General features: G+C 40.5%; 1 protein-coding gene across 4 annotated transcripts in view; it reads left to right on the top strand.

The window, feature by feature from the left end:
- LOC133635813 (transcription factor SOX-6-like) overlaps positions 1–11,072 on the top strand; it is a 221,121-nt gene extending 210,049 nt beyond the window's left edge. For all 4 annotated transcript variants that reach the window (XM_062029145.1, XM_062029140.1, XM_062029133.1 and 1 more), the window contains 3 exons: positions 2,462–2,635; positions 4,800–5,016; positions 5,441–11,072. In XM_062029145.1, coding sequence (XP_061885129.1) covers positions 2,462–2,635; positions 4,800–5,016; positions 5,441–5,780 — 731 coding nt within the window. In that variant the 3' untranslated portion in view covers positions 5,781–11,072. The remainder of the gene's footprint in view (positions 1–2,461; positions 2,636–4,799; positions 5,017–5,440) is intronic.
- The last annotated feature ends 3,340 nt before the right edge of the window (positions 11,073–14,412 follow it).

Genomic DNA, 14,412 nt, shown 5'->3' with positions numbered 1-14,412 from the left:
TAAACTCAAACTCACTCACTCACTTACCTTCGCACTGATGTATGCATTGACCACTCAGTGATCAAAAATCGCTCTACCTTTCAGGTAACATCTGTGGTTAAGGTAAAAGAGCGTATACGATCAATATAAATTGCATTATTAATCTGATTAATGCAATAACTTTTTATGATTAATCCATGAGTTAACTTAGTTTTGACAGCCCTAGGTGGGCCACGTAAAATGATGTGTAGATCTGGCCCCCAGGCCTCGACTTTGAAACCAGCGACGTATAGGAAACCAAATTGGATCACCATGTGAAAACAAAAAGCCTGCATGCACATTAATGCGAACAAAAATCACATAGTAGTTGAAAATATGTAATGACTATGATCAAGTTGTGCTGCAAAGAAAGGCCGGATGTTTGTTTTGGGACTTTCTTCTAGATTCTACATTGTTCAATGACGTGTTTTGGTGCTTTTAATGACAGGACAGTGATTCTGAGTGGCCGCAACTATAAGAAAGTAAAAACTATAGCTTCTGTGCAGTGTCACAATATTTATTTTTTGCCTGAAGCCTCTAGGGATCATAAATGTTGCTCTTTACTGTTAAAGAGCAAACATCTGCTGGAAATGGAAGGAGGATCCCTTTGTACTGTGAGAAACATGTTTGCAAGAAACATGCAGAAACATTCTCTCATGAACCGCACACACAACAACTCTTTTTCTGAATTAGAGACCCTCAAGCTGGTCAGGATTCGAGCGGAGCAGCAGTGTCTTCAATGATTATAGCAGAGTGAAAGTGCGGCATGTGGATTTGGAAAGAATGTCTCCGCAGAGCTCGCCATTACTCATTTAGAATTAGATTTTGTTTATCATTTGAAATAATAATAGAAATCAAACCCCAGGTAATGTGTGCCAAGCTGCTGATGGAATGGTCTAATGAGAAGGCTTCACATGTGGATGATGAAATATGCATGAGTCATCCCAAGCTTTCTTTTGCAGACTTGAGATCATTAAAGATGTATCGTAGCATATGGAAGGCTTTTTTTTGTCTTATTTTTTCCAGCCTTGTTTATCAACATGTTTTTGTTTGTTAAAATATTCATAGTGCTTTTATTTAATTCTTTCACATCTTACTTATAAAAGGAAGCAAATGTGCATGCAAACAGAAATCATTATCAGTCTGATGAACAGTTAAGTCACCGAGAAGCTCTCTTCTCTGCCGATAGTGAATGGCCTGATTGAGAAAGCGACTCATCACAAATGTGTGAAGAACACACTCTTTCTCCAACTCGCCGTCTTTGCTCTCTTCTTCCCAAACTGCCTCGACTTCTCGGTTTGTTATTTGTTTTGGCACGCGGGAACATTTTATGGATGCCAAGCTGAAATGTAAGCAACTGATGAGAGAAGTGTGAATGTGTGCACACAAAACATGCAAGTATCCACTGCAGTTTGTTTGTCATCTTTTTTTTTTCTTTTAAAAAAAAAAAAATCATACAGAATGTCCAAATATTATAAGTACTCTGTTTATATAACATTTAAATACTTGCACTTCAAAATATTAAAACCATATTTTGAATGATATTTCTTTTAAAGAAAATTTAACATAAGACCAATTTTAATAACTAGTGACTGTTTGTAATATTAGATTACTTATGATTTTTACATACTTCCGTTCATTTATACTATTCAACAATATATTGAGGGATGCAAAAGGTATAACATAAAGTGAAACAAAAATACCCCTTGTGTATATACAAATGGACGGGCAGATGATAGATATTAAGTAATAATTGTTAAAGAATCATTTTCAGTGATCATTTTCATCTAATTTTCCGTGAATCTATCAGATAGGCAAATATAAGCCTTGGCTTCAGCCTATTCCTTTTTTCGGTCATTCTTTTGTGTGTGTGTGTGTGTGTGTATGTAAATGATTGCTATTATATGTATAATCTGTGCTGTTAAATTGATCACACGAAATGGTTGATTATATGACCGAAATAAACTAATTTAATTTCATTTAATTTTAAGACATATGAAGAAATATGATTAAAAATACGATAATAAAAAAATATTACTATGATCATAAATATGCAATGTCACATATTAATAAAATGGATAATAAAACATGTATATTAGTAATCTATGCTGAAAAGTTATATTTCTGCAAGTAAAAAAGAGACTATGATATAATAATACAACTAAAAAAAAAATTGAAACCTGAGATAAGGGGTCATATGTCTGCAAATAAAACAAAGACTATCAAGAATTGTCTTTACCAAAAACATCTGATAATCTCATTATGAACAGAGGCAGGTTGTGTAGAAGGTGAAATTGAAGACTGTGCTATTGAATAGAGACAGTCAATGTCCACTGTGTTGCATCATATAGTAAGCAAAGTAGAATTTTAGGAGGACTCGTCAGTTCACATTGAAGTCATTGGAAGTGTGATCAACCCGAAACATATAATTGTTGGTCAACAGGAGGCGCTGGGTCTACCGAGGCGAGAGTCTTCAGGGAATCGAGAGGAAGAAACAACAACGAGCCGCACATTAAAAGGCCGATGAACGCGTTCATGGTGTGGGCCAAAGACGAGCGGCGCAAGATCCTCCAGGCCTTCCCTGACATGCACAACTCTAACATTAGCAAGATTTTAGGTAAGTCCAAATATCTTCCATCCTCAAAATGTGTTTTCAGTTGTGTAAATGAGCCTTTCTTTGCGCTACTCAATTGTGGGCGGTTCCAAAGTGTAACCTTACAGTATGCGGGGGAAAAGCACACAAATGATTTAGAGCCTATAACTAGCATAAGTGTTTGTCATAAAAAATGACAGAGGCTAAATGTGTGTTGTCCTCTTAGTAGTCAAGTCCATACATCAGAACTGTTAAAAGGTTCTACAGTGCGACAGAAGATCACGTCGTCTCTGTGCACTACTTACTGTCTGACTCCAAAGAATGTCTCTTGTCTCGCTCAAGTGTTAAAGCGCCTCAGCGCTTGCAAGACAGTGTGGAATGGAAAACTCTTTGAACCCTTGTCAGCTGCAAATAACGGAGGTCCACAGTAGAACCACAGAGATGGAACACAATACATTACTACTGGAACTCCACTTTGTTTGAATGAAAGGAGCATTCATCCATTCCAGAGTCAAACTGTCATAAAACCTTTTTTATAATATACATTAATCGTCATACAAGTGTTTACTACTGTTAATGCCGTCATTGAGTTGCAGCTGTTTTCATCAACAACATTTACTTTACACTGAGTTACAGTAGAAAGTAGTATGACTACACACTTTTTTCATTCAATCAATGGAACATTTCATATCGATATATCGATATAAACCCCCAGGGACTTAGCCAGATACACTTTTAGACACTTGTTACATAATTATCACAGTAAAAAAAAGTATTTGCCGTTTTGACCCGAGTATAATACAGTATTTTCCCTACTAAAAAAGTTTGATTGTCCTACATTCAGGTTGTAGATTTATACATGCAAAGTAACAGGTGGTGCCAAACAACATCCACTTAAGGATGGCAGAGCTTTTTTCCTGTCACTCACACACACACCAGTGACCTAGAATGATCCTTGAAAAAAGAGTCTTTGATGTCTGAGTTATGATGCAAATTTTAGTATAATGAAATATAATTGTATTTGAAAAGGGATGATTCTGTTCATTATTGTTCCAAAACAATGATTGCAACCGATGTGCTGTACATATTTTACAGCTAATGCTAATGTCCAACTCTATATCTCTAGCTGTGCTTTTAAATAAATAACACACTCTTCTAACACACCATAAATAATAATAATAATAATCATACCTGGAATTTATATAGCGCTTTTCTAAGTACTCAAAGTCGCTTTACATGTTAAAAACCCATCATTCATTCACACCTGGTGGTGGTAAGCTACTTTCGTAGCCACAGCTGCCCTGGGGTAGACTGACGTAAGCGTGGCTGCCAATTTGCGCCTACGGCCCCTCCGACCACCACCTATCATTCATTCAACATTCATTCACCGGTGTGAGCGGCACCGGGGGCAAGGGTGAAGTGTCCTGCCCAAGGACACAACGGCATGGTAAGAGGCGGGGAGCGAACCTGCAACCCTCAGGTTTCTGACACGGGCGCTCTACCCACTACACCATGCCGCCCCAAATCCATCAATATACTAAAATAACACACAGTGAAGTAACATAGCAAATACAAGGTAAGATCTTAAATAAACAATAACAGGGCCAAGGTAATGTGTACATCTTTGTTTTCCCATTAGCCAACACTTAAAATTCATACATGAGATTAATTTGATGCCTGTTGGTAATGTATTCTATAGTTGACAGCCTGTGATGAAAAGGCGGATTGTCCAAATGTCCAGTACATAGTTCTTCAATGTGATATTTTACAGTTCCCAGTCATTATGCCCATCATTTGCTTATTATTATTGTGTCTTTTAATGTTCCTAAAGGGAGGCTCTGGGGCTGGATCATGTAATTATTTAAAAATAGACTTAAATAACCAGAAATGAATACAACTATCTAAATGTAATAGATTGCATTTTGTCCAATATTTGAAAGTGATGCCAGTGGATGGAATTGTGTCAATTATATCAAGCTGAGTCATCAAACAATTTTAAAAAACGGTTACTATTTCACTGAATAGTCTTTCAAAAACAGCTTTTGAGAAAGATCGGCTGTCTTATATTCGGGTCTATAAAAACACCCTGCTGTAGTTGTTGAAAGAAAAAGTATATAAGACACAGCAACGTGTTTTAAAGACAAACATGTCCAACCTTTAACCAGAGTCAATGTAACATGTGGTGCAGGCTCTAGGTGGAAGTCCATGTCCAACCAGGACAAGCAGCCATACTATGAGGAGCAGGCCCGTCTGAGTAAGCTCCACTTAGAGAAGTACCCCAACTACAAGTACAAACCACGGCCGAAGAGGACCTGCATCATCGACGGCAAAAAGCTGCGTATTGGAGAGTACAAGCAGATGATGCGTTCACGGCGGCAAGAGATGAGGCAGTTCTTCACTGTAGGGTAAGGCGCACCGATTACCGATTACACGCTAAATAACAATAACTGCACTTGATGATGTAACAGTAGATCCCACAGGCATGTGTTGACCTAACACCCCTGCATGTGTGTGTTTAAATCAATGGTAGCGATTTCATAATTTTAGACAATGGCAAGCTGCGAATGGGCCATGAAGTGCAGAGCTTATTATAGGATTTCAGCGGTAAGTATAGACTTGGACAAGCCTGCAGGCCACTTTAATTTACTGTGTGCGGTGTGCTGGAGAACACTTCTCCAGGTGTTCCCATGTCAGTCAGCCTCTTAAGTGGCCTGAGCATCAATCATCCAGAGCAGAGCTGCCTATTGCTTTTAGCTTTCCAATAACCCCAGCATTTCTCCACTGTTCCAAATGGAAGAATCAAATCCAATGTCTTCCTGTTATATGCAGGCAGCCGCCACAGATCCCCATCACCACAAGCGCCAGTATGGTCTACCCAGGAGCCATCACCATGGCGACAACTACACCCTCACCCCAAATGACGTCAGAATGCTCGAGCGCGTCTGCGAGTCCCGAGCCGCCCATTCCCGTCATCCAGAGCACGTACAACATGAAGCTGGAGGCCACCCCGATGGCCAACAACAACAACAACAACAACAACAACAACAACAACAACAGAGCGGCGGTCAACGGAGAGGACGACATGGACATGTACGAAGACTTCGAGGACGAGCCCAAATCAGACTATAGTAGTGAAAATGACACACAAGAGCCAGTCACCGCCAACTAGAATTCCGATGGCGTCTCAGCAGGAATACAGGAGGATGCCACACTGTCAAGACGACACCCTCAAGGTTTAAAAGAAGGACGACGCCAACCTGGTGCAAGCCCACATGCACATGTGGCTTCAACAACATCAACAAAAAAGCTATTTGGTCTTAACTGTTTCTTCATGTGTGTTCTGATTTAATTTTTGGGGGTCATTATGATGATGAACATCCGAACAACATGGCTGCAGCCTACACAACAAAAAACAGAACTTGAAATTATTTGACCATGTGTTTGAACAATTCGCTGATTTTGTTCCTCACTCAGGTATGGTGTGCCAGCCAACAGCGTGTGAATGTGTCTGATCATGGCTCTTTTAGCGGAAAGAAAAGGTCACATGAAGCAATCGTCTTCATCATTTAGTGCGTTGGTGCCAAACAAGTTGTGTCAGGAGAAAGGCTTAAAGCGGACCTATGATGATTTAAATCTACTTTTAAAAACACTTCACTTCCTTGTGGTTTAGATGATATTTATTGGCATACTTGCCAACCCTCCCGATTTTCCCGGGAGACTCCCGAATTTCAGTGCCCCTCCCGAAAATCTCCCGGGGCAACCATTCTCCAGATTTCCACCCAGACAACAATATTTGGGGCGTGCCTTAAAGGCACTGCCTTTAGCGTTCTCTATAACCTGTTGTCATGTCCGCTTTTCCTCCATATAAACAGCGTGCCGGCACAGTCACATAATATATGCGGCTGTCAAACACACATAAGTGAATGCAAGGCATACTTGATCTACAGCCATACAGGTCACACTGAGGGTAGCCGTATAAACAACTTTAACACTGTTACAAATATGCGCCACACTGTGAACCCACACCAAACAAGAATGACAAACACATTTCGGGAGAACATCCGCACCGTAACACAACAGAACAAATACCCAGAACCCCTTGCAGCACTAACTCTTCCGGGACGCTACAGTATACAGCCCCACTAACACCAAACCACACCAACCCCGCCCACGTCAACCCCGCCGCCCCCCGCCCCCACACCCCATCTCCCGAACTCGGAAGTCTCAAGGTTTGCAAGTATGTTTATTGGACATGCTTTAGTGTACATTTTGCCTCAGTCACATTTATAACCCGTTTTTTGAGTCTGCCTGCAAGATGTTCGATTCTGTAGGCGTTCCCAGATTGCAAATGAAACCACACCCCGACCTCTCCAAAAGTACCATAATGTAGCTTTTGAACACGTTGAACACTTTTTGAATATGTATCTTGAAGTCGTCAGCGCTATTTTTTTTCCAGACACGGTCAAAAATAAACTTCACAAACATTACCATATTTTACGGACTATAAGCCACACCGGTATGTAAGCGGCACCCACAAAATTTTACATATTTTAGCCGCACTACACTATAAGCCACAGATATATACCGATACGTCGTCAAATGAGATATTTACATCGAAAGATTTTGTAAATGTTTATTTACATACCCTAATTATTTCCAAACAGTGCCTGTAACATGACAGTAAAACAGCTGATCAAACAAAACACAAAAAGTCATTGATTACTTTATTTATTATTTATGAGATGAAAAAGATTTTGTCATTTTTTTAAAAGTTTCAAAATGTTGAGTAGGATTCTTCTTCATAATAATTTGTAAACCCTTTGAGTTTGAAGAGTTTCTTAAAATGGATCGTTATAGTAATTTGTTATATTTATTTGCTTAATTCATTCCATCGTTTAGCTGTTAGCGAAGAAAAGTCCAAAGATTAACCGCGCCTTTGTATAAGCCGCAGGGTTCAAAGCTTAGGAAAAAAGTAGCGGTTTATACTGTAATCCGGAATATGCGGTATATAGATTCACCCGGTCACTGCCCACGCCCCGCTTCAGACTCTGCATAAAAAGCTGTTTTTAGCAGCATTTATGTCACGGCATGTTGCTGACAATGTTAATATGCACATGCCATGATTAGATTACTTTTTTGAAGCTCCTACCCCTCTGGCTAAAAGCTTGACTTTTAATGTCCGAATAAGAACGTCCACCTAGCTGTGTGACATCACGACATAGCCAGACTGCAAAAGCCAGCAAACAGAGGCATCCACAACTCTCCATCACGCCATAATGTGTGAACCTTATGATGTGACGTTTTGGCATCGTTCAACATGAGTATTCAACATTTTCTAAGTCAGGAAAGAAGAAAATCATCATAGGTCCCTTTCTAATACAAATTCAGAAGGTTCAAATCTATCAAGCCAACCTTAGTCAACATCACTAACTCCTTCCCAGTCGGAGTTCATCTGACTGATTGTAATCAGGCCAGAATGCTAAAGGGCCAAAAGGTCGCCAATCTGAAGGATTGGAAGAGCGGTGAAGGCAGCTTTGGAAGCATTACAATCTTCAAATTGATGTCGTACAATGTGTAGCTACACATCCTTCTCTTAAACGCTTTAGCCCCCATTTGGACGGCAAGTTTAAAGTCTTAGCTCTTTTTCCTCAATCTTAATTCTTTTTGGACATTGTAAATCTTGAATGGACACTAAGACGTCTTAAAACAGAGCACAGTCATCAGGGCGGTGGCAGTCATTACTGTCCTCGTCTTAAGACCCGAACATTTGTACACTATAAGACAAACTTGGTCAAGTGCACTTATTATTTTTTTCCTCATTCTCGTTGTTGCTTTTCCAGTGCACTTATCAACAAGCATTTGAAAGAAAACAAAAGATGGCAAGTGACCGCTTTGGCTTGATGCAACTCCTCCATTTGGACACTCAGATCCTCTTTATAGGGCACAAGATTTAGGTGGGGCTCCCCCACATAACCCCCCCCCCCCCCACACACACACACACACCTCCTCCTCTCCCTGCCATGCCCTGCCCTGACCCCTGCCCGGAGTCACCTCAGCACCACCCAGGGGGCGCCATCTGGGAACGCCAGGGAGGGTCCTAGAAACAATAAAAGTGAGGCGCGCGTTCCTCATTGTGCTCTCCATCAAAGCGCTGGAAAGTGAGGTTCTCAACAGGGGCTGCCCACCGCGGCCCACTCACCAGATGGAACAAGTACATCAAGCTGTGGGGGATTATTAAAATGACTGACGACTGGCTATCATGTGAGATGCGCCATTATGAATGCATGACTTTAGCTATTCCCCCTTGCTTGCCCTTGAGACAGGAGCTCACTGAGGATCTCACTGGCCGCTCACTGCTCGGTACATCCGCATCACGTCTATTTATTTATTTCACACGCTTTACTCTCCTGACGAGTGGACATGTTTTCCTCCTGTTTGCTGACTGCTTTGTCTGTGATTGTAAATATGTTCATGACCATGCCTCACACGCTGGCTGGAGGCTACTTACACACAAAAGACTTGACCGTGTGCTCACGGGGCAGAGAAAGACACAAAAAATAATAATAAAAAAACACGAACTCATAAAGGAGACGCTGTTTCAGAAGTGTTTGAAGCACTGGATATAAATTGTCTGATTAATGTGAATCTGTTTGAGGAAGAAAAAGAAAAAAAACCCCACCATGAATTAACAAAATTCCCCAGATGGACTCGAGTGGGTTTGCTCTCACAGTTGTCAGATTTTAGTTCGCTTTTCCTTTGTCGACTTGTTTTGTTTATTTATGCAAAGACGTGCGATGGATGCATACTTTAGGGCTGCCTTGTGTTTCCAAGTGTCACTAAAACAACAACAAAAAGGACAATCGAAGCGGGGATGCTTGGATTGGGAGTTTGCAAATTCACCATTCATTCTTAATATATAGGAAATCTTATTTTATTTGAATTTTGAAGCATAACTTATGTAGCTTAATCTATTTTATTTCTGTCGTTGTATGATTAAAAAAAAAAAAGTCCATACCTCATGCAGATGCTGAATTCTGTAATTTAAGAAGCAATCCAACAAGTACGGTTGTCACCAAAACAAGAAGCACTTGATGTTAAAGCTCATCATGTTTGAAACGTGCTGTTGAAAAGTGGGAATGTGCATATATTTATAAGTGGCAAAATGTTTTGTATCAATCATTTCTTGTCACATGATCATGACGATCCAGCCATGTGCAAAAGGAGCCCTTCCGAGGACAAGATTTCTATGCTGATTCATGCTTTTTACTGTATTTTTTTCTTCTTCTTTTGCCATGAATGGAGTGGGACTGCTGGCTGTGTGTTAATTTAATCAGCACAATTCACTGACATGCTGGACTGGTGAAATACTCGCTGCTGTTGAGGAGGTACTTTGTTTGTGAAGCAACACTGTGTCAGGCTCTTCCATCATTAGAGCCCCTTTTTTGGACTTTGCTGGCAGTCTACGTAAAAAAAAACAAAAAAAACTTTTGTTGTTTTTCCTGGCAGGTACCTACGGTATAGGCCAATGGCAAGTATTCTTCGGGTGTTTTTAGAAAAAATACTTAGTGTCTGTCGCTGCTTGAAAAAAATACGTTTATGTCTGAATATGTAAATAGTTTATCATAATATCTTGTACAGTCCAATGTAAAGTTTTTAATTCAACTTCATAACGTTGCCATCGTGTTCACATTCTTTCCACATTACAAAAAAACAGATTATTTGCTTGGTGATATCGCTCAAAAGATAAAATACATGTTTTTTTCTTTTCTTTGTTTGGTTTGGCTTCCTAGTGTACACCAGCAGGTTTCCATGTGCAGTATTGACGTGAGGTAAACTTAAGGTGAATCCTTTTACAGTGGTTGTGTGCGTGTGTGATTGAGTGTGTGAGAGAGAGAGAGAGTGTGTGTGTGTGTGTGTGTGTGTGTGTGTGTGTGTGTGTGTGTGTGTGCGTGTGTGTGTGTGTGTGTGTGTGTGTGTGTGTGTGTGTGTGTGTGTGTGTGTGTGAGTGCAATCTCCCCTAGCTTTTGTAGTATTACTATATCAAGTTAAAAAAACAAATATATTTGGGTGCATCTAGGCATCATGAAAATGTGCATACTTTGTAAAAAAAAAAGAAGATAAATCATCCCCAAAAGAATGAGTTGAGGCATCAAATGGTGTGATATAATTTCTGTGTCTCAGTGTATTGTAACAATCTAACACGGCTTAGCAGAGTAGCAGCCTGTTTATGCTCATTTACCTCAAATATTTTCCCCTCCCTTTGTGTAAAAGAAAAAGAGTTTCTCACATCACTCCATCTTTTGTACTGCTGTTGACACTTACAAATTAAAAAGGCATTTTGTTTAAATACTCATTGTGGTCCTCACTGATCTTCTTTGTGTCAGAGGTATGGGGAAACAACCCAAAACCTTGTGATGTGTCCAGATGTGATTTGAAAAAATACATTCATTATTAAAATGATTCAACCCTCATTGATTTGCAAAGTTTATAGCATGCAGTAGTTTGCAGGAAAGCAACAAAAAAGAGCTCAACACGTCTGAACTACTTTTTGTTTAATTGGCCATATTTTTAAAGTGGTACTGTCAAACAAAAGATTTATATTATATATACAGTTTTTAATTTTGCATGAGCAAGAAAGAAGGGAATATAGATGCACTTAATGTGTTTATTAAACACCGTTAACATCAAAATACTTTCTGCTTTTTCCAGATGAACACATTGATGTGGATTCATGTTATTTATTTTATTCTGCCATATGGAAGTGCTTCCTTTATAGCCTGTGAGCTACCAATAGCTTGCAAGCTGATTTTGAATGGCTCACCAAAGGGTCAAAACATCCATCCATTCATCCATTTTCTATCGCTTGTCCCTTACGGAGTCGCAGGGGTTGCTGGAGCCTATCTCAGCTACATTCGTGCGGAAGGCGGGGTACACCCTGGACAAGTCGCCACCTTATCGCAGGGCCAACACACACATATTACACACATACACTCTCAGTATTTTTATATCTGCACTGCAAATGATTTGCCATTTGCCAAGATTGAAAGTATCTCTAGAAATGTCCCTAGATTTAAGAGCTATTTACTTATTTTTAGTAATTGGCTTATCTCGATTTTAGTATGAATAATTATATTTTTACAATTCTAGTTTAAAAATGTTAAAATTGAGAAAATAGCTATTAAAATTTGGGTTTTCCCCAAATAAAAACGTGTGTTTATATCCTGCAACATCTCGTGTGTGCTTAATTTAAAATTGCAAGTTGAATAATGCTTATTTTTAGAATAAAATATGTATTCCTATCGTACAAGTCCTGCTAATTTCTAGATGTGCAAATCTTAATTTAACCCTTGTGTGGTGTTCGGGTCTGTGGGACCCGTTTTCGATATTTTTTTAAAGAAAAATTATACATTTAATTAATTTTTCAAACTGAGACTCACTGTCTTTGGCTCATTGTCTGTGAAGAACATATATCAGAATACGTATTTAATGACCACACACCATACACACCCCCTACACATTTCTATTACATATAAGATGTTCGGGTCCACTGGACCCGGGGCTAATAGAAGTGTGGAAATTGATGTTCTGTGTACCACACGCCCACACACACACACACACACACACACACACACACACACACACACACACACACACACACACACACACACACACACACACACACACACACACACACACACACACACACACACATACACACACAGCAGGCCTAGACGGGGAGGACAGAGTGTAGGTACACAGAACATCAGAGGGTCAAATGTGCGACAAAATGAGCGCAGACAGTGTTGACAAACAATGTTGCAACCTTGTGTGGGAAGTGCGGGTGCAGAAACACAAAAGAAGAATCCCTATGGGATGCAGAAACTGGCAGAGAAATTTACATGCAACGTTCATATTGTTGTTACTCAGCCAGTGTTTGTGGGTCTTAGACTTAGACTTACTTTTTAATTTTGTTCAAATTTGAACTTTACAGTACAGATAAGAACGACATTTCGTTGCATTAGCTGGTTGGCAGTGCAGGATAAAAAATCAATAAGGTGCAGATATAAATAAATAGATTACTGTAAAGATAAATATATTGCACTTTTGCATATGCATCCACGTTTATGGATGTATGTTATATTGTCTTTATATTCCAGCGAGTTCATCCATTTTTGGGGGAAATTGAGGGAATTATTATGATGCGTTCAAGAGTCTTACGGCCTGAGGGAAGAAGCTGTTACAGAACCTGGAGGTTCTGCTACAGAGGCTGCGGACCTCTTTCTAGAGTCCATCAGTGAAAACAGTCCTTGGTGGGGTTGGGAGGAGTCTCTGCAGATTTTCTGAGCCCTGGTCAGGCAGCGGCTTTTTGCGATCTCCTGGATAGGAAGAAGAGGAGTCCTGATGATCTTTTCCGCCGTCCTCACCACTCTCTGGAGAGACTTCCAATCTGAGGCACTGCAGGCTCCAGTCCAGACAGAGATGCAATTGGTCAGCAGGCTCTCTATAGTGCCTCTGTAGAATGTGCTGAGAATGGGGGGAGGGAGCTGTGCTCTTTTCATCCATTGCAAAAAGTGCATGCGCTGCTGAGCTCTTTTTACAAGAGCTCTGGTGTGTAGGGACCAGGTTATATTGTCAGTTATCTGCACCCCCAGGAACTTGGTGCCGTCGATGAAGAGTGGAGCGTGGCTGGACTGGTGCTTCCTGAAGTCGACAATGATCTCCTTGGTCTTGTCGACGTTCAGGACCAGGTTGTTGGTTCTGCACCAGTCAACCAGATGTTTCACCTCCTCCCTGTAGTCCATGTCGTTGTTGTCACGGATGAGGCCCACTACTGTTGTGTCGTCCGCATACTTCACAATGTGGTTAGTAGTGGACCTGGCGCAGCAGTCATGGGTCATCAACGTGAACAGCAGCGGACTCAGGACACAGCCCTGGGGGGAGCCGGTGCTCAGGGAGATGGCACTGGAGGTGTTGTTGCCCACTCTCACAGATTGGGGTCTGTCTGTGAGGAAGTCAAGCAGCCAGTTGCATAGGGGGGTACTGAACCCCAGGGGGGCCAGTTTGCTCACCAAGTGCTGCGGGATGATGGTTTTGAATGCCGAGTTGAAGTCCAGAAACAACAGCCGCACGTGTGTGTCCTTTCCTTCCAGATGTGCTAAGCTCAGGTGGAGTACAGAGGAGATGGCGTCCTCTGTGGAACGGTTAGGGCGATAAGCAAACTGGTATGGGTCGAATGTGGGGAGAAGTCTGGAGACAATGTATTCCTTTACCAGCCTCTCGAAGCACTTCATTACAGATGTTTTTTGGGATAAGTCAGTATTTTAACATAAAAGTGTTTGATTGTGAGGCATTAAAAGCCACAAAATGCAACGGGTCCATCAGACTCACAAACACTGGCTGAGTAACAACAATATGAACACCACACAAGGGTTAAGATGTTTTAGCAAGTAAATTTATCGGTCCATGCAGCTAAGTACAAACCCTGTTTCCATATGAGTTGGGAGATTGTGTTAGATGTAAATATAAACGGAATACAATGATTTGCAAATCATTTTCAACCCATATTCAATTGAATATGCTACAAAGACAAGATATTTGATGTTAAAACTGATAAACATTTTTATTTTTGAAAATAATCATTAACTTTAGAATTTGATGCCAGCAACACATGACAAAGAAGTTGGGAAAGGTGGCAATAAATACTGATAAAGTTGAGGAATGCTCATCAAACACTTATTTGGAACATCCCACAGGTGAATGGGCAAATTGGGAACAGGTGGGTGCCATGATTGGGTATAAAA

The sequence above is a fragment of the Entelurus aequoreus genome, linkage group LG02 (genome assembly GCF_033978785.1).
Source record: "Entelurus aequoreus isolate RoL-2023_Sb linkage group LG02, RoL_Eaeq_v1.1, whole genome shotgun sequence".
In the NCBI taxonomy this organism is placed as follows: domain Eukaryota; kingdom Metazoa; phylum Chordata; class Actinopteri; order Syngnathiformes; family Syngnathidae; genus Entelurus; species Entelurus aequoreus.
The sequence above is the reverse complement of the archived record's forward strand: the minus strand, read 5'-3'. Positions and strand labels throughout refer to the sequence as shown.